This window comes from Pelobates fuscus, chromosome 2 (assembly GCF_036172605.1).
Source record: "Pelobates fuscus isolate aPelFus1 chromosome 2, aPelFus1.pri, whole genome shotgun sequence".
Lineage (NCBI taxonomy): Eukaryota > Metazoa > Chordata > Amphibia > Anura > Pelobatidae > Pelobates > Pelobates fuscus.
In genome coordinates, this window is record NC_086318.1 from 273,081,230 (window position 1) to 273,107,389 (window position 26,160).

The following is a 26,160-nucleotide window of genomic DNA, read 5'->3' on the forward strand; positions in this document are numbered from 1 at the left end:
ATCGAAACGCAAAACGAGTGCTGGAACCGGCCATGAGGCCCAAACAGGAGCGGAGCCTACAGCCTGAGGGAGGCGGACGATCGCCCGGCAAGGGAGCCGCTCAGAAGCACGACTCAAACGCTGCCCTGCTACCCCCCCCCTCTGGACCGGCGGGGGACATCCCGGTCCGCGCTGGGGGTGCCCACCCCCGCAAAGCTACAAAAACGAGAGACAAAAACTACGGTGAGACAAAAATGCCAAGGCTCAGGAAAGATGGCGCCAACGACGCAACACATCCGTTTAAGGCCCCCCAAACATACCTTGGACTTCTTCAACCAACTCTGTGCAAGCCTCTGGACGAAGCTCAGTGTCAAAGATCATGCCTTCAGGCTAGCGAGAAGACTGGCGGCGGCATGGATTCGCCCAGCAACCCGGCGACTCCTGTGTGGACTCCGGCCAAGCACCGCTAGGGCGGCCTCCAGACGGCGCTGAAAAACAAGATGGCGGGAAAAGGCGACATGTCCAGCGGCGACAGCGCTCACTCCCACTCACACCAGGGTGAGACCAGCCAGTATACCTAAGATTTCTACCACACTAACCTCACCAGCCACCCAAACCCCAACTTTCGACACCAAGACTCGCCAGAACGGTGAGCGTCTGTGAGGAACTGACTCTGCTGGGTTTCGAACCCTGGTTTACATGCTGCTAAACCTCTTCCTTACCACTACACCACCCTGCCTTTTGCAAATGTACCTGAGATCTGGTATCCTTGAATCTATAAGCATTGGTATCAGTGACAAGTCTCTTCAGCTGTGTCTGGTCATGTGTCTGGTTCTTGGCCTATAAAAGCCACTTCCTGTCTCTGTACCTTTGCCAGATTATTGTGGTTCCTGTACTCTCTAATCAAGCTTGTTCCTGTTTCACTGTTAAAAACCGCTATTCCTTGCCTCTCATTCCTGAACTTCTGGAGAGACTTCGTTCAGCTAAAATATTTATGAAGCTTGATCTACGGGGGGCATATAATCTGGTTCGCATAAGACCAAATGATGAATGGAAAACAGCTTTCAGAACCAGGTACGGACATTACGAATATCTAGTAATGCCATTTGGGCTTTGTAATGCCCCTGCAACTTTTCAACATCTAATCAATGATGTACTACGGGATCTCCTGGATCAGTTTGTTGTGGCATATTTGGATGATATCCTGATATTTTCTGATAATCTTGAAAATCACAGAAAACAGGTCTGCATTGTTCTTGAGCGCCTTCGTACCCACCACCTATACATTAAACTGGAAAAATGTGAGTTTGAACAAACAGAAATTCAATTCCTGGGATATGTAATAACTCCTAAAGGTTTAAGTATGGACGCAAGTAAAATTAAAGCTGTGCTGGACTGGCCCATCCCCAAGAATGAAAAAGATATTCAGAGATTTGTGGGGTTTGCCAATTTTTACAGGCGTTTCATTAAGAATTTCTCTGCCGTTATTACACCGATCACTGAACTTACACGTAAAGGGACTTCTTTTCAGTGGTCCAATAAGGCTGACACTGCATTTTCCAGATTAAAGACTCTGTTTACATCTGCCCCAATCCTGGTACATCCTCAGCCAGAATTGCCATTTACTGTAGAGGTAGATGCTTCTGATTCAGCTGTTGAGGCTATACTGTCTCAAAGGACTGGACCTAAGATGTTGTTACATCCATGTGCCTTCTATTCCCGCCAGATGTTACCAGCAGAAAGAAATTATGACATAGGGAATAAAGAACTTTTGGCTATAAAAGCTGCCTTTGCCGAATGGAGACATCTCTTGGAGGGAGCCACCCATCCAATTACTGTCCTCACAGATCACAAAAATCTGGAATGTATTCAATCAGCTAAGAGACTCTCAGCCAGACAAGCACGCTGGTCCCTATTTTTCTCAAGGTTTAATTTTTTTATTTCATACCGCCCTGGTTCCAGAAATGGCAAGGCAGATGCCTTGTCTAGGATAGCTGACCCCCTCCATACTACAGTAACCAAAGCCACCATCTTGCCTGAGAGTAGATTTTTAGGAGTTACCTTTCCTTCTGATCTAATGTCTCGCATTAAAAAGGGCTACGCTGATGATCCAGTTTTTCGTGATCCTCCTCGTGATCTTCATATGACCATGCTTAATGGGTTTTGGATTTTTCAACAACGTCTGTTTGTTCCAGAATCAGTGCGACTGGACGTTTTACGTCTCTACCATGACTCAAAACCAGCAGGTCATCCAGGAATCCGAAAGACACAAGAACTACTTACCCGATCCTTTTGGTGGCCTAAATATTATGAGGATGTTAAGAAGTATGTGTCCTCTTGTGATGTATGTGCCAGACATAAGACTCCTCGCTCATCCCCTGTTGGCATGCTTCAGCCTCTTCCTATTCCTCATCGTCCCTGGGGATCTATTTCCATGGACTTTATTGTGGAACTACCTCCCTCTAAGGAACACACTACCATTCTTGTTGTTGTGGACCGGTTAACTAAGATGAGTCATTTTACACCAGCTCGTGGTCTCCCTTCAGCTAAACAGACTGCTGACCTAGTTATTCGGGAAATATTTCGCTTGCATGGAGTGCCTGATGAAGTAATTTCTGACAGGGGAGTGCAATTTACATCTCATTTTTGGAAATATTTTTGTTCTATTCTAGGTATTAATGTAAATCTGTCGTCAGCTTTTCATCCACAAAGTAATGGACAGACTGAGCGAACCAACCAGACGTTAGAACAATATTTGCGGTGCTATATTAGTTACCTGCAGGATGACTGGCTGGATTTTCTACCCACGGCGGAATTTGCCTATAACAATGCCCAACACTGCTCCACTTCTCTGAGCCCATTTTTTGCTAATTATGGTTACCATCCAACCTTTCTAGTGAGTCTCCCAATTACTACTTCCATTCCTGCAGTCACTGACCGGCTAACCGCCTTATGAGATTCCCAAGAACTGTTGAAGAAGACTCTTTCGGAGGCTCAGGAATGTTACAAAAGAGCTGCTGATAGGCATAGAAAGGAGGCCCCAGTTTATCATGTTGGTGACAAGGTTTGGCTGTCAACAAAGAATCTTAAACTTAGGATTCCTTCTCATAAATTGGGTCAAAAGTTCATGGGACCTTTTGAGATCATCGCTCAGATCAATGCTGTCACCTTCCGTCTGCAACTTCCAGATTCCATGAAAATACATCCAGTGTTTCACGTTGCACTGCTTAAACCTTTTCATGAAAATACTTTCCCTGGTCGAGCCCTGCCTGCCCCACCACCAGTCCTCGTGGATGGTGAAGATGAATACGAGGTGGAAAAAATTCTTGACTCCAGGTTATTCCGCAACAAGCTTCAATATTTGCTTCTTTGGAAAGGCTATGGTGAAGAGGATAGATCATGGGAACCAGTGGACAATATTCATGCTCCTGATCTTCTTCAGTCTTTCCATGCACAGTACCCTGCTAAACCAGGAAATAGGGCATCCAGAGGCTGCACCTGTAGAGGTGGGAGTAATGTGAAGAACTGACTCTGCTGGGTTTCGAACCCTGGTTTACATGCTGCTAAACCTCTTCCTTACCACTACACCACCCTGCCTTTTGCAAATGTACCTGAGATCTGGTATCCTTGACTCTATAAGCATTGGTATCAGTGACAAGTCTCTTCAGCTGTGTCTGGTCATGTGTCTGGTTCTTGGCCTATAAAAGCCACTTCCTGTCTCTGTACCTTTGCCAGATTATTGTGGTTCCTGTACTCTCTAATCAAGCTTGTTCCTGTTTCTCCTACCTGTTGCTGATTTTGGACCGTTTTGACTTTGCTGCTTCTCCTTCCCACTGACCTCGGCTTGCCTCACTACGATTATCATCTCTCTGTTCCAGTCTCCCATCTCTGTTTAAGACCAGAAGGCCACTCAAGGCTCAGGGGCTCAACCACCTGGGTAACGAGTGGCTACCTCTGGCAGAAAACATTGCTGATCTGGCTACTGGACTCCAAAACTTTGTAACATCAATATCATTACAGCGCCACACAGGTACCGCGGGAAGAGCCCGGCGAGAGGAACAGCCGAAAGCCTTAACCCCTGGTGCGCTGGCGATCGAGGGAGACAGACACCTGTACACCTGCAGCTTCACAGTCCAGGGCATTGGCTGAACGGACCATATGGATGCCCACAGCACGCACAGGACACAAGTCCTTTTGTGTCTGAACTGTTCAATACAATGATTCTGAACAGGCCCCTACCATTGCTCACCCTGCTGTATGTTAGTCACAGCTCGATACTAACAAACATAACCCTTGTATGCAACATGCTCCGTATTAATAAGCCTGTTTTACATGAGTACACCAGCTGACTTAACCTTATCATTACTGTTATATGCATCTCATAACTTGCCTAGCCTGTACTTAACGATTTGTTTAAGTTTGAATATGCAAACATGATTCAATTAAGTCTAGAGTAGAATATCTCACCTGTTCGCTATTGTGCAAAAGCCTGTAATTTTATAATCTTACAATTAACCATTCAGCCTGTTTAACCCTTAATGGGCACCCGTCTGATATTTGTTCATACCTAAGCATGTACTTACCTAAACCAAGCATACTACCTGCATGCAACCATATGATTCTAACACTAAGCTACCGTCTGTTTCCTTGTTGTCTCGTGGAATCTCATTCTAACCAACACCTACTCAGCACGATCTAAGCATGACCATACATATGTATTGCTAACTCAGTATATAGTTAGTGTAACCTATCTCATCACACGTATGTTTTATTCTGCACACGCATAGTTACCCTAGCATACTACGTAAATAATCTATACCATGCCTAACTATCTTGATTTAAACCTGTTCATATATATAAAAAATAGTGCATTGTCCTAACATACCCTAATGCTTTCCATGTTACCACTCATTGTTTTGCACTAAGCACGCGGATTGCCTTTGGGGTACCGTGTGCCTGAATGTTTTCACCATATGCACTGCAAAAATAAAGAATAAAAAAAAAAAAAAAAAATTTCACAGATTGGTTTGCTGGGCCTTTGAGACAGCCAAGAAATGTAAGTTACCCCATCATGGCATACCATTTGAAAACATAGACATCCCAGGGTATTTAAAATGGGGTATGGCCAGTCTTTTGTAGTAGCCACTTGGGCACAAATGCTAGCCAAAGTTAGTGTTCGTTTTTTTTTTTTTTTTTTCACATAAAAACTGTACTTTTACTGATAATATTATTGTCAGTATATAGTATATAGTTTACTGCCCTGAAACACTCCTAGTCCTGTTCAGTGATGTCTCACGAGTGCCACGGTACCCCCCATGTATAGGTGTTATGTTTTTTTTTAAAGTTACAGGGTCATATATACGGCTTATCCATTTATGCTTTTTCACAATGGAATTTGTCAGATTAGTTTGCTGTGTCTAGGCTGCCTTTGAGGGCGTATGGCAGCCAAGAAATTAAAATTACCCCTTAATGGCATACCATTTGAAAAAGTAGACATCCCAGGGTATTCAAAATTGGGTATGGCCAGTCTTTTGTAGTAGCCACTTGGGCACAAATGCTAGCCAAATTTAGTGTTCCTTTTTTTTTTTGCGTTTTTCACATAAAAACTGTACTTTTACTGATAATATTATTGTCAGTTTATAGTTTACTGCCCTGAAACACTCCTAGTTCTGTTCAGTGATGTCTCATGAGTGCCACGGTACCCCCCATGTATAGGTTTTATGGGGTTTTGGAAAATTACAGGGTCAAATATACGCTTGTCCATTTTTGGTTTTACACATTAAAAATTGGCAAAGCAATTTTCTGGGCCTATCTTGCCTTTGAGAGAGCATGGCAGCCTGGGTAATAACATTTCCACTATTATGGCATACCATTTTCAAAAGTAGGCAACCCAGAGTATTTCAAATGGTGCATTTTAAGATGTTTGATCTAACCACTATCAGAAATTAAGGGCCCACATAGCGGTAATAGCTTTATTTGTGCTTTTTTCCACACATGAACTCACTTTTCACAGGACATTTCTTATTCCTGCTATGAGTTATTGCAACAAAGCTTCACTATTTTTTTTTAACAATGTCTCCTGAATATAACAGTACCCCCATGTACCATATTTTCTGTTTTTTTGGGGAAGTCACAGGGACAAATATATCAGATGTCCATTTCAAAGTTGGAAATTTGACAAAGTGATATGCTGGGCCTATGTGGCTATTTAGAGAGCATGGCAGCCTGGGTAATAACATTTCCACCATTATGGCATAACATTTTCAAAACTAGGCAACCTAGAGTACAACAAATGGCAGACCTTGAGATGTGATTGGCCCATGTAGCAATTTCTACTTTTATTTTTGTCTTTTTAATCACATAAATTGCATTTTCACAAGAAATGTCATAATCCTGGTATTAGTTAGTGCACTAAAACCTCAGTATTTGGATTTAACACTGTCTTCTGAATATAACGATACCTACATGTACAATGTTTCCAGGTTTTTAGTATATCACAGGAATAGTACAGTACCCCCACATACACTTTGATCTCAAGGCAGAGAGAGGCAGATAAATCTTTGACTCAGATACTGTAGCATTAACCCTGTGATTAGTTTTTTGCTTTTTTTGTGAAGGAACATTTCAAGTACTACAAATGTAGTATTTTGAGTTGTTTGGTGTAGCCACTTTAGAATGGCTAGCATAAACAGGGACAGGCCAAGGTCAGGGGAATCCAGAAGTCAGAGTAGTCGGTAAAACAAGCCAATGGGTCGGTACAGGCAGCTAACAAAGCGTAGTCAGGACAAGCCGAGGTGAGGGAATCCAGGGAAATCAAGCAAACAAACTGCCAAAGTACCATACAGAGTGATTTAGTAGTTCAGCTCTGTATGGTAGACTTTGAAACAGTCTGTTATGCAGAGGGCGGGTATGGATGGACAGGAGGGGCAATAATAACTGGAGTCCTATCGGACTCCTCTTTTCCAGCAAACATGGCATTTTCGTTGGGGTGACCTTTTACAGGGTGTGGGGGGGATTCGGGAAGGGAAATGTTTGCTGAAAAGTTGTTGGACATCTTCTGATTCCTAAGGAGGGTTAGGATCTGGGGTCTGGGCAAATATAATTTGAGACAAAATTTGGACCATAAACTCTAGAAATGGGCATGGTCTACCTATGACTTCCTTTTTATAAAGCACATAGGCATTGAAAATTGCAATATGGGTTATGTAGATTGCAATTTTCTTGTAACAGGTCCTACTCTTCCGGTTCACCAGATAGGGCTGTATGCACTGATCAGCCAAGTCTACTCCCCCCATAAACTTGCTGTAGTCTACAATGCACTTCGGCTTCTCCAGCTGCTCAGTTCCACCTCTCACAGACACTGGCACTGAAGTTTTGTCATGCATTGTAGACAACATGTACACATCTTTCCTATCGGTGAAGCGAAGGGCAAGCAACTCATCCTGGCGGAGCGCTGAAACGGAGACTCTACTGCGTCTACCTCTTGCCAGGGTTTGGGGGAAACCTCTACGATTCTTACGCACTGTGCCACAGGCTATGGTCTCAAGGCAAAATAGAGTTTTAAATAACTCTATGCTTGTGTAATAGTTATCAACCCATAGCCTGTAGCCCTTATTTAACAAGGGAAGGATTAGGTCCCATACTATCTTGCCACATGTACCCACAGAATCAGGGCATCCTGGTTGGTCAAGATGGCTATCCTTCCCCTGATAAATACGAAACGCCCATGTATATCCAGATTTTGATTCACACAATTTATACAATTTTACACCGTATCGGAACCGTTTAGAAGGGATATACTGTTTAAAAAGTAATCTACCCGGGGGGGCGGGGCTTGCTAACCGACCAGAACGGACGCCATTCCTGAGAGCTCTCCCAAATGCAGCCTGAATCCGCCAAATATCCCCCCACCTAAGCCCCATCCAACCATAAAAACACCCCAGGGGACTTACCTGCTTGACACCCTACCGACTGATACCGCTTTTGCACCTGGCAAAACTCACCAAGCCACGACACAAGCCTGCGGCCTACTACGCGCCAACGCTCCAGGGCCTGGAGGCTTCTCTACACGGCAGCTACATACAGAGCCAAATACTTACTAATACCTCATGGGGCGGAAAACTAAAAAAATGAAGCCCGAAAAACCGAGGCAAAGCATGCATATCGGCGAGCTTTGGCGGCAGGCCTCAGAAGTCTCGAAATCTAGAATGGAGTCCCTCCACGGCGGCTGTTCCGACTTCTATGAAGACTCGTCAGATGAAGCCACACAGGCCCAGCCACAATCACTGCCAGCCCGGACGCAACAAAAACTACCTGCTACCTCCCCTACACCGGTAAGCATGGAAGTTATACGGGATTTAATGGCAGATCACCACCAGAAAATCGCGGCCGATGTAGCCTCACTCAGAGAAACCCTGCAAGGACTTAATGGCCGCCTGGGAGAGGTGGAAGTAACCACAGACACCCAGAAAGGCCAAATCATGGAGCTGCAACAAGAGGTACAAGAACTCAGGAAGCAACACCAAGTCCACGAATTGAAACTAGCCTCATTGGAGGATAAACGCCGCATGAAACACCTAAAGATCAGGGGCATAGCGGAAAATGTACCGGACGCCGAGCTGCCTCACCTACTCAGAAGGCTGTTGACAACGTTACTCACCCCGAAACTAACCAAAGCGGTAGCCTCCCTCCTGAGAACGAAGCATGTCAGGTACCGCTGGAGCCCGAACCATACCCTGCAGGTCACTAAGGGCGATGCCACACACAACATACGCAACTTACAGGAGGCCGAGAGATCCCTGAGACTACTGGAACTCCCCCTGGACTCACTTACCACACCAACGCCCCCAACGGATCCCACTTACCCTCTACACTGGGGCAATGCAGCAGCTCCAGCATTTATACCCAGACGCCCAACGCCTTCAGCCACAGGCTCAACTTGAACTGAACTTGGGACTAATATTGCAACCTTTCGGGACACTGTTCTCTCATTCCATCCCTTATAGATAGACACAGTCCCCTAACAATAGAGACCACAGACACCCTACCATGACGGGAGAGAGGGCTCAGACATCATGTATAGCAGACCCCCGCAGGTCACCATAACTACTGAGGAAAGGATGACTCCATGTCACACCGCTCCCCCCCCCTGTCCCAGGGTAACAGGGACATCACTAACTACACGACAGCACTGACAAACCAGAGGCCATAACATTAGAGGCCCACCTAAGCTTCCAGGCCCATAGTATTAGTGTGAGTGTTTCTCACTAAGCTTTGTATTCACGTTAGAACGATTCACTCAGACAAATTTAGGATCTACTCTCTATTTATGTTTGCATTTAGTTTTTTGCCTTTTTTTTATTATTATTTTTTTTTCTAATATCGTTTTTTATTAATATCGTGTCAAACTTGAATACTAAAAACACAAATTGTTCAGTCTTAGTTCTAATATCTCATACTACAGCGGCAGGCTCAACGGCAGACTCAATTGCTATAGATACACATGCATGTAACTATCATTACCTTTCTCTTTACCATTAAGACAGTTCTGTTGGGCTGATGCTCATATCTGTTTATGTTTGCATTCTTTTTTGTTCTTAGTATCGGTTTTTCTTAATATCGTGTCAAGCTTCAATACTAAAAACAACCATTGAGCAGTCTTAATTATTATATCTTATACTTCAGCGGCAGGCTCAACGGCAGACTCTATTGCTATAGATACACAAGCATGTAACTATCACTAACTTTCTCTTTACCATTAAGGCAGTTCTGATGGGCTGATGCCCATATCTGTTTATGTTTGCATTTTTCTTTTGTTCTTAATATCGTTTTTTCTTAAAATCGTGACAAGCTAGAATACTAAAATCAACCATTGAGCAGTCTTAATTCTTATACTACAGCGGCAGGCTCAACGGCAGACTCAATTGCTATAGATATACAAGCATGTAACTATCATTACTTTTCTCTTTACCATTAAGGCAGTTCTGATGGGCTGATGCTCATAGCTGTTTCTGTTTGCATTTTTATCTTAATATCGTTTTTTCTAAATATTGTGTCAGGCTTGATTACTAAAAACAAAAATTGTGCAGTCTTAATCAATGTCGTAGCTCTGTTAACCATTATTGGCCGATTACTACTGAAATGACAACACCGACATGTATGTAACTTTCATCCTGCACTCAAAAATAAAGAATTAAAAAAAAAAAAAAAAAAGTAATCTACCCTTAAATTTCATTAAGGACTCATCTATACAAATATTTTCTTCAGGGACATAATTTTGGGAGTATTTGTCTGACAGGAGTTCAATTAGGGGCCGAATTTTGTACAGCCTGTCAAACAATGGGTCGTTTCTTGGGGGGACAGTGTGTTGTCGTTGAAGTGGAGGAAACGCAGCAGCTGCTCATAGCGATCCCTCTTCATAACCCCAGGGAAAAGAGGGGTAGCCAGGATGGGGTGCTTGTACTAGTAGGACCTGATACTCAGCTTTTTGTCAATGCCCATAACTAGAGTTAGGGCTCAAAATTTGCGCATTTCTGCGAGATCCGTGGGGTGCCACATATTATGCGATTGTAATGTGACCCCGGATTCGCAGTCAGATATTGGTTGGCAAATAAATTGGTTTGCTCAACCAATAACTGAAATACTTCCTCTGACATGAACAAATCAAAATATTTTAGGGGCTCCCAAGCATCCACCACACAGTGATGCCAGGGGTCGCCGTAAATAGTGGAATATCTGGGACCGTCAGGTTTGGGGGCACCCAGTCTCCATCTGGCATTGGGCTTGCTGAGCGTCCTCTTGTTGGTGGTGGTGGGGCACCATCACTAGGGGAGTCAGTCATAGCCTCAATGTCAGAGGCAGTGATAGTGTCACTGTCTTGCAGAGCGTCACTATCACTGCCTGTCAGAATGGCGTACGCCTCCTCGGCCGAGTAGTGACGTGCCATTCTAGGGGGGGACTACTCAATAATTAATCAAAAAAAATCTAAGGGGAAAATTACAAAATTCCTACCTGCCTAACACCCTACTACCCACCCTCAAAAACCCACAAAAAATAAAATGTTGCGGCTGAAAAAGGGTAAAAAAAAAATTATTTTTTACCCTAAAATTTTTTTTTTTATAATACTACAAATGTACTAAAATCCCTAAACCGGCGGATTAGTGTTAAATGCTGTGACCAGCACTGGAAGGGTTAATTTTTTTATTTTATTTTTACTTTTTCTTTATTTTTAACAATTCTTTCTCCTACAGGGTTGTAGCGGAGAGGTAGTCTCCGCTGGTATACAGGAAAAACAGGTAATAACAGGTAAACAGGTAATAATCAGCATAGGCAGGTACAGCATACAATATTCCAGGTAGCGTAGTAAGAATCCTTCCCTCCCAAGAACTAGACGAAACATAGGCTGGGAGTCAACGGAGTGCTTTATTCACAGGTCACAGTATTTATGGGATTCCCCATGCAAGGGGTTTCCCTACAGACATTCCAGGGGTTGTACAGTAGGGGACTACAAGGGGAACTTAACAACCTGGACATTTCTCCCATAATACACTGCTGCACGAGGGGGACACTCCCACTAGAATATACAGTTAAGTAGATTATCCCCTTGTGCAGCAGAACCAATATTTCACATAAAAATACATAACTTACACAATATTCGTTAGATTTAAATGAATGGACGTTCGGTAGATAGTTGGGGTCTGAGCGCACATTTCGTGAAAGTGCTGCTCAGATCCCAGCTTAAATAAGCGAACGCCGCACGAAATGCACATTATTTCTAAGTTACTACCGAATGACTCTATAGAAACACATTACCGAAGGACCGGGGCTCCCGAACAGCTTGGAAGTCCAGAGGTATTCGTGCCGCCGAGTAGCCGATTTTAGTTCCAGGCGCTCGATGACCAAATACCGCTGGGCTAACAAAGGATCCAAGATGGCCGACCTCCGCGTGGTCGGTAGTCGAACGACGGCCACCCTGAATCCTCTTAATTACCTCCTGTGTGTGGTCTCCATTCGGTAGTTTGTTCGTTTCACGAATGGTGTTGAAATTCACCGTTCGTGAAACGATTACATGAATGCTGGTGGTTTTCATGCTGTCAGCATATATACATAATATACATACGCTTGGTTCTTTTAAGGGGGTATACACATGCAATAACAGGGTTTATACATAAAGGACAATATATAGTGGCTGTGTTTGCCACAATGCTCCCCCAGAACCAAGCCGGCATACACAGTCTGATCCCAACGGATCGGCTTGGGGATGTCCGGAGGAGTACTCATGGATCATTTGTCAATGTCTGTTTGTCTGGATAACCCATCGGCGTTGCCGTTCTGCTTCCCAGGGCGGTAGTGGATGGTAAAGTCAAAAGGCTACAGCGCCAAACTCCAGCGCAGCAGCCTGGCATTGTCTCCTGACACCCTGTTTAGCCACACCAACGGTTTGTGATCCGTGAGTAAAGAAAAAGATTGTCCATATAAATAGGGCTGTAACTTTTTGAGGGCCCACACCACAGCCAGGCACTCCTTTTCAATGGCAGCGTAGCTCACTTCCCGGGGTAAAAGTTTCCTGCTTAGATAAGCCACTGGGTGCTCACCGCCATCCGCTCCGACTTGGCTCAGTACTGCTCCCAATCCATACATAGAAGCGTCTGTATGAATGAGAAATCGTTTAGTTGGATCGGGAGCAGAAAGTACAGGAGAGTTAACAAGTGCTGGTTTGAGCTGTTGAAATGCCTGTTCACACTCTGGGGCCCAGGTTACTATCTTAGGAAGGTTCTTGCGGGTTAGGTCAGTGAGGGGTTTGAGCAGGGCGCTGTAGTTAGGCACAAATTTACGATAGTACCCTGTGGTACCTAGAAAGGCTAAAACCTGTGTCTTGGTGCGGGGGGTTGGCCATTTGTCGACAGTCTCTATCTTGGCAGGCTCGGGCTTCTGTTGACCGCTTCCTACTCGGTGTCCTAAGTACTGGACCTCGGCCATCCCTATGTGGCATTTGCTGGGCTTGAGGGTCAATCCTGCTTCCCTAATTCGGTCTAGTACGGCTCCTATATGGGTCAGATGTTCAGGCCAGGAGCAGCTTAAAATGGTGATATCTTCTAAATAAGCACAAGCGTACTCCTGAAACCCATCCAGTAGCCAATCCACCATCCTCTGGAAGGTAGCCGGGGCATTTTTCATCCCGAATGGCATGACTTTAAAATGGTACAAGCCAAACGGGGTGACAAACGCCGACTTCGGAATGGTGTCCTCGGCTAGTGGAATTTGCCAGTACCCTTTGCACAGATCTATTGTGGTGAGGTACTGGCCTCTGGCCATCTAGGAGCTCGTCTATCCGGGAATCGGGTAAGCATCTGAGGTGGTTTTGTCGTTGAGCCTACGGTAGTCTACGCAGAAACGCGTAGTTCCATCCCGTTTCGGCACTAGCACTACTGGGGAGGCCCAAGGGCTATCGGAGTGCTCTATCACTCCTAGCTGTAACAAGGGTTCTCCAGCAACAATCTCTATGCCTCTCTCTCTCAGATCGAAGTGAGGTGAGGAGAGGGGCAGAAACAATGTGTCAGCCAGTGATTTAAAATCATTGGCTGACACATTGTAACAGTGATCGCAGTGACTGGCTGTCACCAGGGCCGTCTTTAATATTGATTGGACCCTGGGCAAACATTTGCTTGGGGCCCCTAAAACCCTGTCGCCCCCTCCCTGGCATGAAATCATGCCCCCCAATGCAGAGGCAGACGTAAAGTAGAGAGGGCTCTGGTGCATGAATTATTTTGGGCAAGAGGGGGCAAAAGGTAGATCCCCATCTGTCATGCAACTCCAACAATGCTTTGACAGCTGGGGCGCTACCATTTTCCCATGCATGCAGGGTTGTATTTAGCACTGAGCAGTATTTGTGTGTTTGAGTGTAAGCATGTTTTTGTATGGAGTATGTTTGTGTGAAGGTAGGGGTGTGTTTGTATGTGGAGATGGCATGTACATGCAAGTATGCATTTATGTGTAGTGTTGGTTTATGAATACACTGGTTTATATATAATTGTGTTGTTTAAAAAAAAGAGGTGTGTTTATATGTAGTGTTGAAGTTTGAATGCAGGTGTGTATTTGCGTGTAGTGTTGAATGCTGAGATGTATGCACAAATACACATGCACGGTCACAAACACACACACTGTGATACACATACACACACAGAAACACTTGCAGATACACATATATACACAATCATACAGATGCAGCTATACAGACACATTTACACACACTGACACACACACACAACCTGGCACACATGCAGACACACTGACAACATACAGATACACAGACACACACAATGACAACATACAGACACACAGATACATACATACTGACAACATACAGATACACACTGAAACACACACACACAGACACTGTGACAGACATACATACTGACACCTACACAGACATACTGAATGGCACACCGACATACATACAGACATACAAACTGACACCCAGACATATACTGACTGACACATGCATACAGACATACATACTGACACACACACAGACATACTGACACACACAGACATACATACTGACACACACACAGACATACTGACACACAGACAGACATACTGACACACAGACACATACTGACACACAGACATACTGACACACACACACACACACACACAGACATACTGACACACAGACAGACATACTGACACACAGACACATACTGACACACAGACATACTGACACACACACACACACACAGACATACTGACACACACACATACATACTGACACACACACAGACATACTGACACACACACACACACACACACACAGACATACTGACACACACACACACACACACAGAGACACTCTTCAGTTTCCTACCTTTGAAAGAGACTTCCTTCCCTGTGGACCACAGTTGGGAGTTGGGGGTCTGGCTCTCCTTGCTCCCCCTCCTCACTGGATGCTGGCTCAGCAGCCTCCTGCGCGGCCCGATGTCTGTGAGGTGGGAGGAAGTGATTCGCGGACGTCACTTCCTCCCATGCAGCCGTTAAGCAAGGGCCCGGTCGCGCTGTTAAAGGGCCACAGCGCCGACCGGACCCCTGCTGGAACATGCTCACTGGGTGGCCCTAAGGGTATGGGCCACCCGTTGGGCCCCCTTAGTGGGAGGGCCCCGGTGCAGCCGCAATACTAGCACCGTGGGCCCATTAGGTAGGGAAATATTTTTATATAAAAATAATTTATTGCAGGCGGCGGGGCCCACGGGGCAGCTGCTTTGGGGCCCCCATGAGTAACTGGACCCAGGGCAGCTGCCCCGTTTGCCCCTCCTTAAAGATGACCCTGGCTGTCACTGCAATCACAAACTGCAGATCACTACGGATTGGCCACAGGGGACCTGCCTGGGTTGCCAGGCAGGTCCCCCCACCGTGATCTGCAGTTTGGGAGGGATCGGGGAAACGTGGGTGGGCTTTAATGCCGCGGCGTGATATGCCACAGTGAAGGCTTTTAAGCCCATTAACGCCGGGACGGCATAGCATGCCGTAATGGCGTGAACAGGTTAAGGAGTAAAAGTCAAAGAATTTAGCAGTGACATTATAGAGACATGATCTATACACAAAACTGCCTAATTTTGCTAAAGTTGGTTTGGTGTTCAGGGTATTTTTACAGTATCTAAAGTACATTTAACTATTTCATTAGATCAATTTTCGAAAAATGTAACACAGGCAAACAAGGGATCCTAATGGGAGAGCAACTAAGAATATTTTAGTCCGCACTATTATTTGTTCAAATTTAACATTATAGACAAATTTTAACCTTGTCATTAAAATGTTCCAGAGTATTGCATACCTATCTAACGCCTCTTCATTAGTTTTAAAATGTTATAAATGTATGATCCATTGATTATTTTTTTTTATATTTCTCTTTCTTCCTTAATATTGTTCTCTGTTTCAGAGAGTCATTGAAAATAGTGAGAACAGTGACGATACCAATGCTGGTCAAATGACAGATCGAGAACATGCAGATTCTGCAGGAGAAACTCCTGGAGTGGATTCATAACTTCAGAATGGATATTGGAATGCTGAATTTATATTGTCATTTGTCCTGCTTCCAAGACATGAAAGTCTATATCTGACTGTTCCTTTGCTGCCTGATATCTTACTCTTGGGATAACCGAGGTTAACTTTGGGATCCAGTCCCTAGTGATTTTGAAAATTAACAATGTGACAGTACTAGTCATTAGCTTAGGCAAGCTATGGGTTAGTGTAGGTAAGGTGCATTGATATAGTTAGGTAGGTATCAGAGCATTTCTGTTGCATTAAAGTTGCATGATGCTTTCAGCAAAATCATAACAGAAAAAATGGCAAATAATTGTATTAGTGTTTTATTCCCCTTTGCTAGGTTCCCACTGCCGAAATGAGAAGCTCCTTTAACGAGTTAGCTGCAGTAGTAGCTGATTACCTGGTCTTGCATGGCAAGATTTAGCTCAGTGGAGATAAAAGAAGTCCCTTACAGGAGGAGGCAGAACCTAGTCATCCCCAGCCAAGTTGTATCTTCTCTCAAATTTGAACAATAACCAATTATTATGGTGCTTAGAGTGTGCCTTTATTGAAAGCATGTTAGTTGTATTATTTTTTCATACAATCTCAATGGTAGTATTGGTTTTGAAAGCAACTAAACTTCAGACAACAGTTTGGAACTGAGGAGGCCTCAAAGATCAATTAGGATTAATCAATCAATTAATATTCATTTTAAATTTATTGGAACTATTATAGTAGCAGGACTACCATTACTGATCAGTACTAGACTTTTGCAAACAGTGACCAGAAAAAAAGTGCACATGAAAATTGCCCACAAGAAAATTGCACACAGAAAAAAAACTCATAAATGCCCATAAGAAAAATGTCCACCCGGAAAATTGCCCACAAGAAAAATGCCCACATGGAAAGAAGCCCATACAGAATTAAGCTCACAAGGAAAAATGCCCACACTGAATAATATGCATATGTAGTAATTTTCCAATTTATGAGCATGAAGTACCTACATTTTATTTTGTTATTGATATCGTATGGTTAAAATATCTCATTCATATGCAACAATTTGCATTGTGATTTTATAATGTATAATTAAATTATTATTTTGCTATGTTCTAATTATATTCACTGCTAAACAAAATGTGGACTGTGTATGTAGATGACTTTAACCCCTTAAGGACAGATGCAATTGTACAAGTTCTGACCAAAACAAAACATAGAATTTGAGCTATATATGTCTGTTCAACTTATTTACCTCTTTTATATTATGTGTACCCACACTTATTATATATAATGTTTTTCAGGAGAAACAAGACTTTCATTTCACATCAGTTATTAATTTATATATGATATATGTTAAACAAGAAAAGACAAAACTGTCCAGTGACCTCTATAGTGTTAAAAATTAACTTTTAATATTTTCAAAAAGTAAAAACGGTCTAGCTCTAAATATGAAGCACTACATCAACCAAAAAGGAAGGGGAGGAAAAACATATAGGGTAGAAAGTATATACAGAAAGAATAGTAAAATACTAGTATTGTCTCAACTAGAAGGATAAATCTGTTAATTTTTACCACTATATAGGTCACTGGACAGTTTTGTCTTTCCTTGTTTAACATTTATTCCTAAGGGTTATCCCCTACTTTCTCTGTCCAGTATTATTCTGTATTGCTTCAAACCCCGTTTTTGTTTATCATCCCCAGGGATTTAATACCCATTGTTCTCTGAAGCTTTATTCATTTTCGAATTCAAAGAGTGCCAGCTCCCAATGACTGACCTTTTAGATAAACTATTTAGGGCCAGGAAGAAATTACCAATGTGTTTTCTATTAATCCATTGTCTCAAATCAACAGTACCAATAATGATATTAATCAGGCTTTTTTTAACATTCAAAAATCATACCAACAGCAAATTCATTGTTTTGGGGAATTAACGTTTAAAGCAATGTATCCAACAAAAACTGGTCCCTTGAGGTTTACGCCGGTACAGACGGAAGACCAATTGAATGAATGGAATTCAATTTTACCTGATTGCTCCTTCCGTTTAATGGCTTTTCTCATCAAGCTGGAAACTTCTAACTTTGATGAGATTAACCAAAAACTAACCAATGAAATAAGCCAAATCAAGGAGTTCAAAACAGAGTCTGTACCCACACATGGAAACAAAATAAAAAAAAAAAGAATTGATAATTTTAAATATAATCTAAATGTTAAACATACACAATTTCAAAGAGACTTTCATGACTTTAAAGAAGGACAAATCTTTAGGAGAAAACAAAAAAACAGAAGACGCCACAATAGTAATTACAACAACTCAACCTCAGGAGAAATCTCCTGGTCTGATACAGATAGTAGTTCCAAAAAGCAACAAAGGGGTCGTTCTAGGAATACCAGTATAGGCAGAAACAGAGCACCCTCTGCTAATCCAACAGCCCAAAGAAGTATTCTAAATGAGTCTGACAAGATATCCTTTCTTGACATACCCATTCCCGTAGACACTAACAATCCCTCCGCTTTACCCCAATCAGCTCCTTTATTGGAACAGGGCCCCCACCATCATCAGAGGGGGAGACTACGGGACTGGGACAGATGGGCATACAAACAGCAGAATCGCACAAAGAACTAACTCCCAACGGAATCACTAACCTCTCAGATTTTACACTACTATCTAGACATATATCTCTACTTAGGGTCTCTCATTTGTACCAACAGCACAATGTAACACCTTTGATTGGACTAATATCAACCTATTTGGTAGAAAATTAGCCCTTAATATTCATACAAAAAAATATACCCAATCTGCTAATGACCTGGGACTGTCCGTTGAGGACTTCCATCTGGCACAACATTTAACAGACCTCTTAGAGGAACAAAACCCCAACAAACGATTGACTGACTTTAAACCAGGAAGTTGGTTTACCCCCAACTTCAAGGAGCTACCTCACGTAGATCTATTTTTCCAGATGTCAACTAGTGAACTTGAAAAATCTACTATACCCATACCTCCTAACAATTTAACCCTAATGGAGTATAACGGCTTAAAAGAACTAAGACAATCCACAAACACCATTATGAAACCTGCCAACAAAGGTGGCAATATTGTACTTCTCAATCCCGATAAGTACATTAAAATGTGTATGTCACACTTAGATGACCGAGACTGCTATGAAATTCTGCCCAGGGACCCTACGGTTGACTTTAAGGAATTGGACAACATCCTGACAGGAGCCATATCATTACAGACTATTACCTCTCTAGAATACAAATATTTATTACCTCACAAAAATTCCACCATAGCTACGTTCTATTGTCTACCAAAGATACACAAGAATCCACAAGATCCACCTGGTAGACCCATAGTGTCAGGGAATAACTAGTAGGTTCATCGATAAAATTCTATGACCTATGGTCATAACATTACCATCATACCTACAAGACATGAAGTCAACCTTATTGACCCTTGAGGGATTACAGGTCCCTCCTTACTCCCTGCTGGCCAGTCTCAATGTGGTATCCTTCTATTCCAACATACCACACGATAAAGGAATTCAAGCATGTGAATTCTTCTTGGATCAATCTGTGTATGATCATCTTAAGAAAAACTTTATACTTAACTTATAAAAATTTATTTTGACCCATAACTATTTTATCTTCAATGGCAGTTACTATCTTCAACTCACTGGCAATGCTATGGGCACAGCTTGTGCACCTACATACGCGAATTTATTCCTGGGTTGGTGGGAGCAGCATGTCATCAACTCATCCCAGTACAACTTGTATAAAGGGTATATACATAAGTGGTACAGATATATTGCTGACATGCTGCTCATTTGGACAGGCTCGGTACCAATCTTTGAGCAATTTGTCAACGTCCTCAATAACAATGACATCAATTTAGAACTGACTTCTGTGATTGATGTACAAGAATTAATCTTCCTAGACCTTCGAATTATACTTCATGAGGATGGCACTATACAAACTCACTTATATAGAAAAGCAACCTCTTTTCATTGGAGCAGCCATCATCCCTATAGTTTGAGGGCCTCTATTCCATACAGCCAGTATCTTTGCACCAGATACTTCTATCAAGAATGCCAACTATTAACAACCTGCTTTAAGTCACTGGGCCAATAGGGTCCTCAAAAAGGCGTTTCAGCGTGCAAGCCAAATGGACAGTGTGGCGGAACCAACCTCGCCACTGTGCCCTGGAGAAGCCTGTTTGTCCGCCTCCTACCTGCTGACTATGGCCCCTGGGTTATTAGGGCTAATGGATCTATATTGGGCTGCTGCTGGCCCTTTAAGAACTGTCTGGGGCCATATTGAGACTTTGGGTAACAATACCCTTTAAGACTATGGCCCCTGGAAGGTATTACCTGTTAAAGACTCTTTTAGCAGATTGGATTTTATAAGACTGTCCCTTTAAATAATTTGGAACAGTGCTGCAGCTTTAAATTGGCACTTCGGATGCAGCCGAAGTGCCGAAGTAGTCGAAGTGGCCACCATTCGACAAACGAACACGTGGCGGCGGCCATCTTTGTTCATTCGAACGAGGTCAGCGGTATGTTTAGCCAAATTCATGGAACTGAAATCGGCTACACATTTTACCGAACACCGCTGACCCTTACCTTCTCCTACACTTCGTTTATCAGCTCCAGAGACTAAGTCCCGTTCGAAGATGGGACTTAGTCGTTTTTCTGCATGAAATTGACCGACCGCACAGCCCAAATCTATGGAACTGTTTTGGGCAGGAGATTGTGCTTGCGGTCGGTCATAAAGGACTTCCACTTAACTTTTGATCCACTGGAGGGATTTGTCTGATTTTTTGAAGTGTTTATGTTTAAAGTGTGCTGATTCCAAATATGTAATTGTTATGAAGATTGGATGTATGGTTTTAAAGTTATAGCACAGGTATAAAAACTGTATTTTTCCTGGCTGTAATAATTATGTTAACTGGTTATCTGATGGGAGGGAACCTGGGGGTTGTAACCATTATGCTATTGGTTGTTTTGTCCCTCCCTGTGGGCGGTCCTGTATTCTCCACAACTGTAATAAAAACCAGGCTGGGAGTGCCAGCCTCAGATTCTGCTTAACCCTCAAACCGAAGTGTTGTCTCGTTCTTGGGGGCAATTGGAGTGTATGCTGACTGCCAGGAGTGTAAGCTGTTCGTATGCTTTTCTTGTTCAGCTATTCCATTGTTCGTGTGTTTCCAGTTCGGGAGATTGGTGCTTGCAGTAGCTGCCTGTGTATCTGAAAAGGGGGATATCGCCTTAACTGGGTTTTATCCTCTTGTGGGCGAAACGGTCTGCTACAGACAGACTTACAAGTCTCAGATCCACATGCACCAAGACCCCTAACTCCACTCCAAGATGCATAGTCACCTTTGGTAGTGGATGGAGCACTATGTCCAACATACTATCAAAAAATTGGCCCATACTATACCACAACCCAATATTACAGAACACGCTACCTGAGCATCCGGAACTAACAGCCCGGCGAGGAGCAAGAAAATTGCAGGACATGCTGGTACACAGCCACTTGGCATCTCCACCAGCTTCTCCCAATTGACTTACACACACACCAAAGGGACCTTTAGGTGTGGTCACTGCAAGGCCTGCAAGTATATTCTTCCATCCAAATCCGCTCAAACTGTTCTAAAATGAATGTCCATACTAATGCCTTTATTAATTGCAGCACCACTTACATCATACGTGACTGTGGGATGCAATATATCGACAAGACCTTTCAAGAATTCAGACGCAGAATATTACAACACATTGGCTCCATCAAAAACACGATTACTCCTATTGCTAGACATGTTCAGAATTTCCACAATGGACATGTTGACTGTCTGAAATTCCAAGCAATAGAAAAACCTCTTCCGAACCCAAGAAAAGGGAATCTAAATAGACTTCTACTCCAAAAAGTCACAGTGGATTCTTAAATTTAAGAAACTGACACCTTCTGGTCTGAATGAAGAATACAATTACACCCCCTTCATTCATAAATAATGTAATTTGGCTCTTTCCTGGCACTACCATATCTTTATCCATGTTATGAATAATAATGTTTTCACATTTTGTCCTCTAGATCTGATTTCACTACAACCCACTGGGTATCATTCCATTCCATTCCCTATTGTCCCAATTTTAACTTCTTGGTTTATTGGGGATAGGGTGCCCTAACTCATTAATATCACAACTGGGATAGACAAGTTACTTGTACGTCTGGGCAATTATGTTTTGGCTCGGCTAAATTGTATAATCCTGGTTATCCTGACTCTCTTTACTAAACCTGTTCCTGCTATTGCTATCCATATCAAACTGCTACTAAAGTTTAGTATACAGACGAAATAGACACGTTGTTTCCATGACAACAGTGTTTCAGTGAAACAGTTACAGACTGTTTCTCATTAGCGATCTCAGCAGGCAGAGTACTCATTGCAGCAGGTTATCCAGCCAAACCTTACTGCTCAGAGCTACCCTTTTAGTTGAGACAATACTAGTCTTTTACTATTCTTTCTGTATATACTTTTTCTGTACCCTATAGGTTTTCCCTCCCCTTCCTTTTTGGTTGATATAGTGCTACAAATTTAGAGCTAGATATTTCTCTAGACCCTTTTTACTTTTCTAAAATATTAAAAGTTAATTTATAACACTTTAGAGGTCACTGGACAGTTTTGTCTTTCCTTGTTTAACATTTATTAGTAAGGGTTATCCCCTACTTTCTCTGTCCAGTATTATTCTGTATTGCTTCAAACCCCATTTTTGTTTATATATGATAGATCAGGGGTGTCAAACTCAAATTCATCGGGGGCCGCATCAGCAGTTTGGTCACCCTCAAAGGGCCGGTTGTATCTGTAGGACTATGTGTCCACTCTTTATTATCATAAATTATTGTCACTGCATTCAATTATTACTGTTTTTTGTAATAATGTAAGTAATAACTAGCTCTGAAAGCAGAAACATAGTCAGAATAATGGCAAGTAGATATTCAAATGTACAATTATTGTACAATTTATTGAAAAATGATTTTTGGTAACAGACAGTAATTTTTTTTTTATTTTTTTTTTAAATACAAATATTGCCAAACACTGTTTATTACACATATGGCAAACACAAGGCATTAACTTTTTTTAACTTTTCTGACTAGATGGCTGACATCGTTTTCCTGAGGTCAGTCCATCGATGTCTGGCGTTGGGTCTTGTGCTGTAGCAATCCGCAAAACAGCATGGAGGTTATCATCAGTGATGCATGATCTGAGCTTGGTCTTGCTCAGATTCATGACTGAAAACATCTGTTCACATAGGTTCTCCCAAACATGGACAGAACACGTGCAGCTTGAAGTCGGAACTGTGGCATCAAAGCAGGGGGGAGGAGATGGTAAAAGTCGTCGACTGTCGCATCCTGGAACTTCGCTTTCAGGCTGCTGTTGCACTGAAGTTCTATTAATTCCATTTGAAGGTTATGTGGTGCACTGTGAACATCGATGTTGAAGGGATTGGCAAAGCTGGTAAAGGTTAGGTTTTGTTCTTTAAAGTCAGAAAAGCGTCGATTGAATTCATAAATCAGCCGATTCACTTTGGTACCCAATCGAGCACATGAAAAAGTACCTGGGAATGAGGTTGAGATGCTCTGGCAGATAGGAAAGTGGGCAAGACTGTCTTTTTCAAGCTGTGACTTCCATAGGCACAGTTTCTCCTGGAAAGCTGTTATTGCCTCATACATTGAGGTTATGACTTGTTTGCGGCCCTGCAGCCTCAGATTCAGTTGGGCGAGATGCTCTGTTATGTCACACAACATGGCAAAATCACACAGCCAGTTTGGATCTGACAGTTCTGACAAGGGCTTCCCTTTACTTTGCATAAAAAGAGTAACTTCTTCCAAAAGCTCAAAAAATCTCTTGAACGGTGCTCCTACTCAGCCACCTTACTTCTGTATGGTATGGCACATCTGTATGTTCCATGCCCACTTCCTTCAAAAATTGTTGGAACTGACGATTATTCAGACCCCGTGCACGCAGAAAATTCACTGTTTTCGTGACTGTGGACATTGTTATCCAGTTGCAGAACCTTGCCACACAGAGCTTCTTGGTGGATAATGCAGTTATAAGTTATCAGCGGCGTGTGGCAATTACTTTTTTTCATTTTCTCTTTTAACAGTCCAACCAAGCCATTTCTCTCTCCACACATTGCTGGAGCGCCATCAGTAGCAAGTCCCACCAACTTTTCCCAAGGTAATTTCATTTTATTTACGGATTCCTCCACTGCATTGAAGATGTCCCTCCCAGTTGTTGTCCCATACATGGCGACCACATCCAAGAGCTCCTCACTGACAGACAAGTCTTCCTTCACACCTCCTACAAAAATAGCTAGATGAGCTGTATCAGTATTGTCAGTGCTTTCATCAACAGCTAATGAAAATGCCAGATAACTGCATGCCTCTTCAGCCACATTTGTTTTAAGATTACAGGCTAGGTCCCTGACTCAGTCTGTGATGGTGTTTCTTGACAAGCTGACATTGTTAAAAGCCTGTCTCTGCTCAGGGCACACCTGTTCACATACCTTCAGCATACACTGCTTTACAAATGCACCTTCTAAAAAGCACTTTGAAGCTCGCGCAATTTCTTCAGTCACAAGATAGCTGGCTTTCACTGCTGCATCATTTTTTGCTGTCATTTTTGCAAAAGTATTCCGTTGAGAATGCAGGCTATCTTTTAATTCTTGGACCTTTTGTTGCTTTTCCTGGTGGCTAAGGTTAGCAAATTTGGCTCCATGTTTGGTCTCAAAGTGCCGGCGTAAATGGTATTCCTTCATCACTGCCACTGCCTCATAGCAAATAAGACATACCGGCTTGTCTCCATTAATCACAAACATGTATTCACTTTCCCATCTCTCCTGAAATTGCCTTCCCTCTGCATCAACTTTTCTTTTCTTGGACATTTTTGGGTTATTTGATTGTAGTTTATGGTCCCTATACCACTGTAAAGTGACACGGAAGTGGTCAGTATATCCAAAGTTTACCGCTCAGACTTTTAAGCAGAATAATAAGCAGACCCCCCCAATAAGCACTCCCCCTCCCCCCCACATACATCATATGTACTCACAGTACAGGAGAGAAGGGTTCAGGCAGACGTTGGATCTGTCACATCACAGGATGGCATGCGCTCAATATAAAAACAAGTGGAGGTTTCCTGAATGCATGTAAAGTGGAGGTTTCCAGTGTAGAACGGCCAGCGCCGCTAGAGGGCAGACGTTCTCTGGCTTGTAGGCTGCCGCGCATGCGCTGAAGAGGCGGCTTTCATGTGTCAAAAAAACGAGAATAAAAGGTGAAGGCTGGCGGCCGGCGGCGGCTACACGGGCCACATGACTAGGTCTGGCGGGCTGGATTCGGCCCGCGGGCCTTGTGTTTGACACCCGTGTGATAGATCATTTAGTTTGAATAAAATAAAAAATAAAAATGTTTCCACTGTAATAGATTGAATAGCAGTTAGTTGTCTGCCAGCTTCTGTGTCAGGCTCACAGTGGATACTGTGCCCACTTGCCCAGTGCCACCACTCATATCTGGTGTCACAATAGCTTAAGCTTGCATTTAAAAACATTTTTTTTTTCCCACTGTAATAGATTGAATAGCAGTTAGTTGTCTTCAAGCGGGTGTCAGGCCTACAGCGTGTACTCTGCCAACCTCTGCAAGTCCACTTTGCCACTCATATCAGGTGTGACAATAGCGTGCCTTTAAAAAGAAAAAAAGTTTTTCCACTGTAAGCCAATAGCAGTCAGTGTCCTTCAAGCGAGTGTCAGGCCTTCAGCGTGTAGGTACCATTCCACATCCCAGATACGGCAGTGTCACGCCGTCTTTGAGTTGACTTGCCTGAAAGCAGAGAGTCACACCAGACCAGCACTCCTGTCTGCCCTGAACGCACAGGTGGAAAAGTGTCTGCCTCCGCACCAACTGGAAATCGGCAAAGTGGTTTGTGACAACGGAATAAATTTGCTGGTGGCATTGAATTTGGGCAAGTTGACACATGTGCCGTGGATGGCACATGTGTGTAATCTGATCGTACAACGCTTTGTGCATAAGTACCCAGGCTTACAGGACGTCCTGAAGCAGGCCAGGATCGGCTTTGGGTTGTCCGTAGGAGTACTCACAGATCACTGTTCAAGGTCTGTT

The 26,160-nt window shown here is 43.1% G+C and overlaps 1 protein-coding gene and 1 pseudogene across 1 annotated transcript in view; one reads left to right on the top strand and one right to left on the bottom strand.

Moving 5' to 3' along the window:
• The window catches only part of PCNX2 (pecanex 2), a 3,673,975-nt gene extending 3,657,818 nt beyond the window's left edge, over positions 1–16,157 (top strand). The window contains exon 36 of the mRNA XM_063443387.1: positions 15,914–16,157. Within this exon, the coding sequence (XP_063299457.1) occupies positions 15,914–16,018 (105 nt within the window). The 3' untranslated portion in view covers positions 16,019–16,157. The remainder of the gene's footprint in view (positions 1–15,913) is intronic.
• Positions 16,158–23,125: 6,968 nt separating this feature from the next.
• On the bottom strand, positions 23,126–24,932 carry LOC134586293 (general transcription factor II-I repeat domain-containing protein 2-like; annotated as a pseudogene).
• Between the last annotated feature and the right edge of the window lie 1,228 nt (positions 24,933–26,160).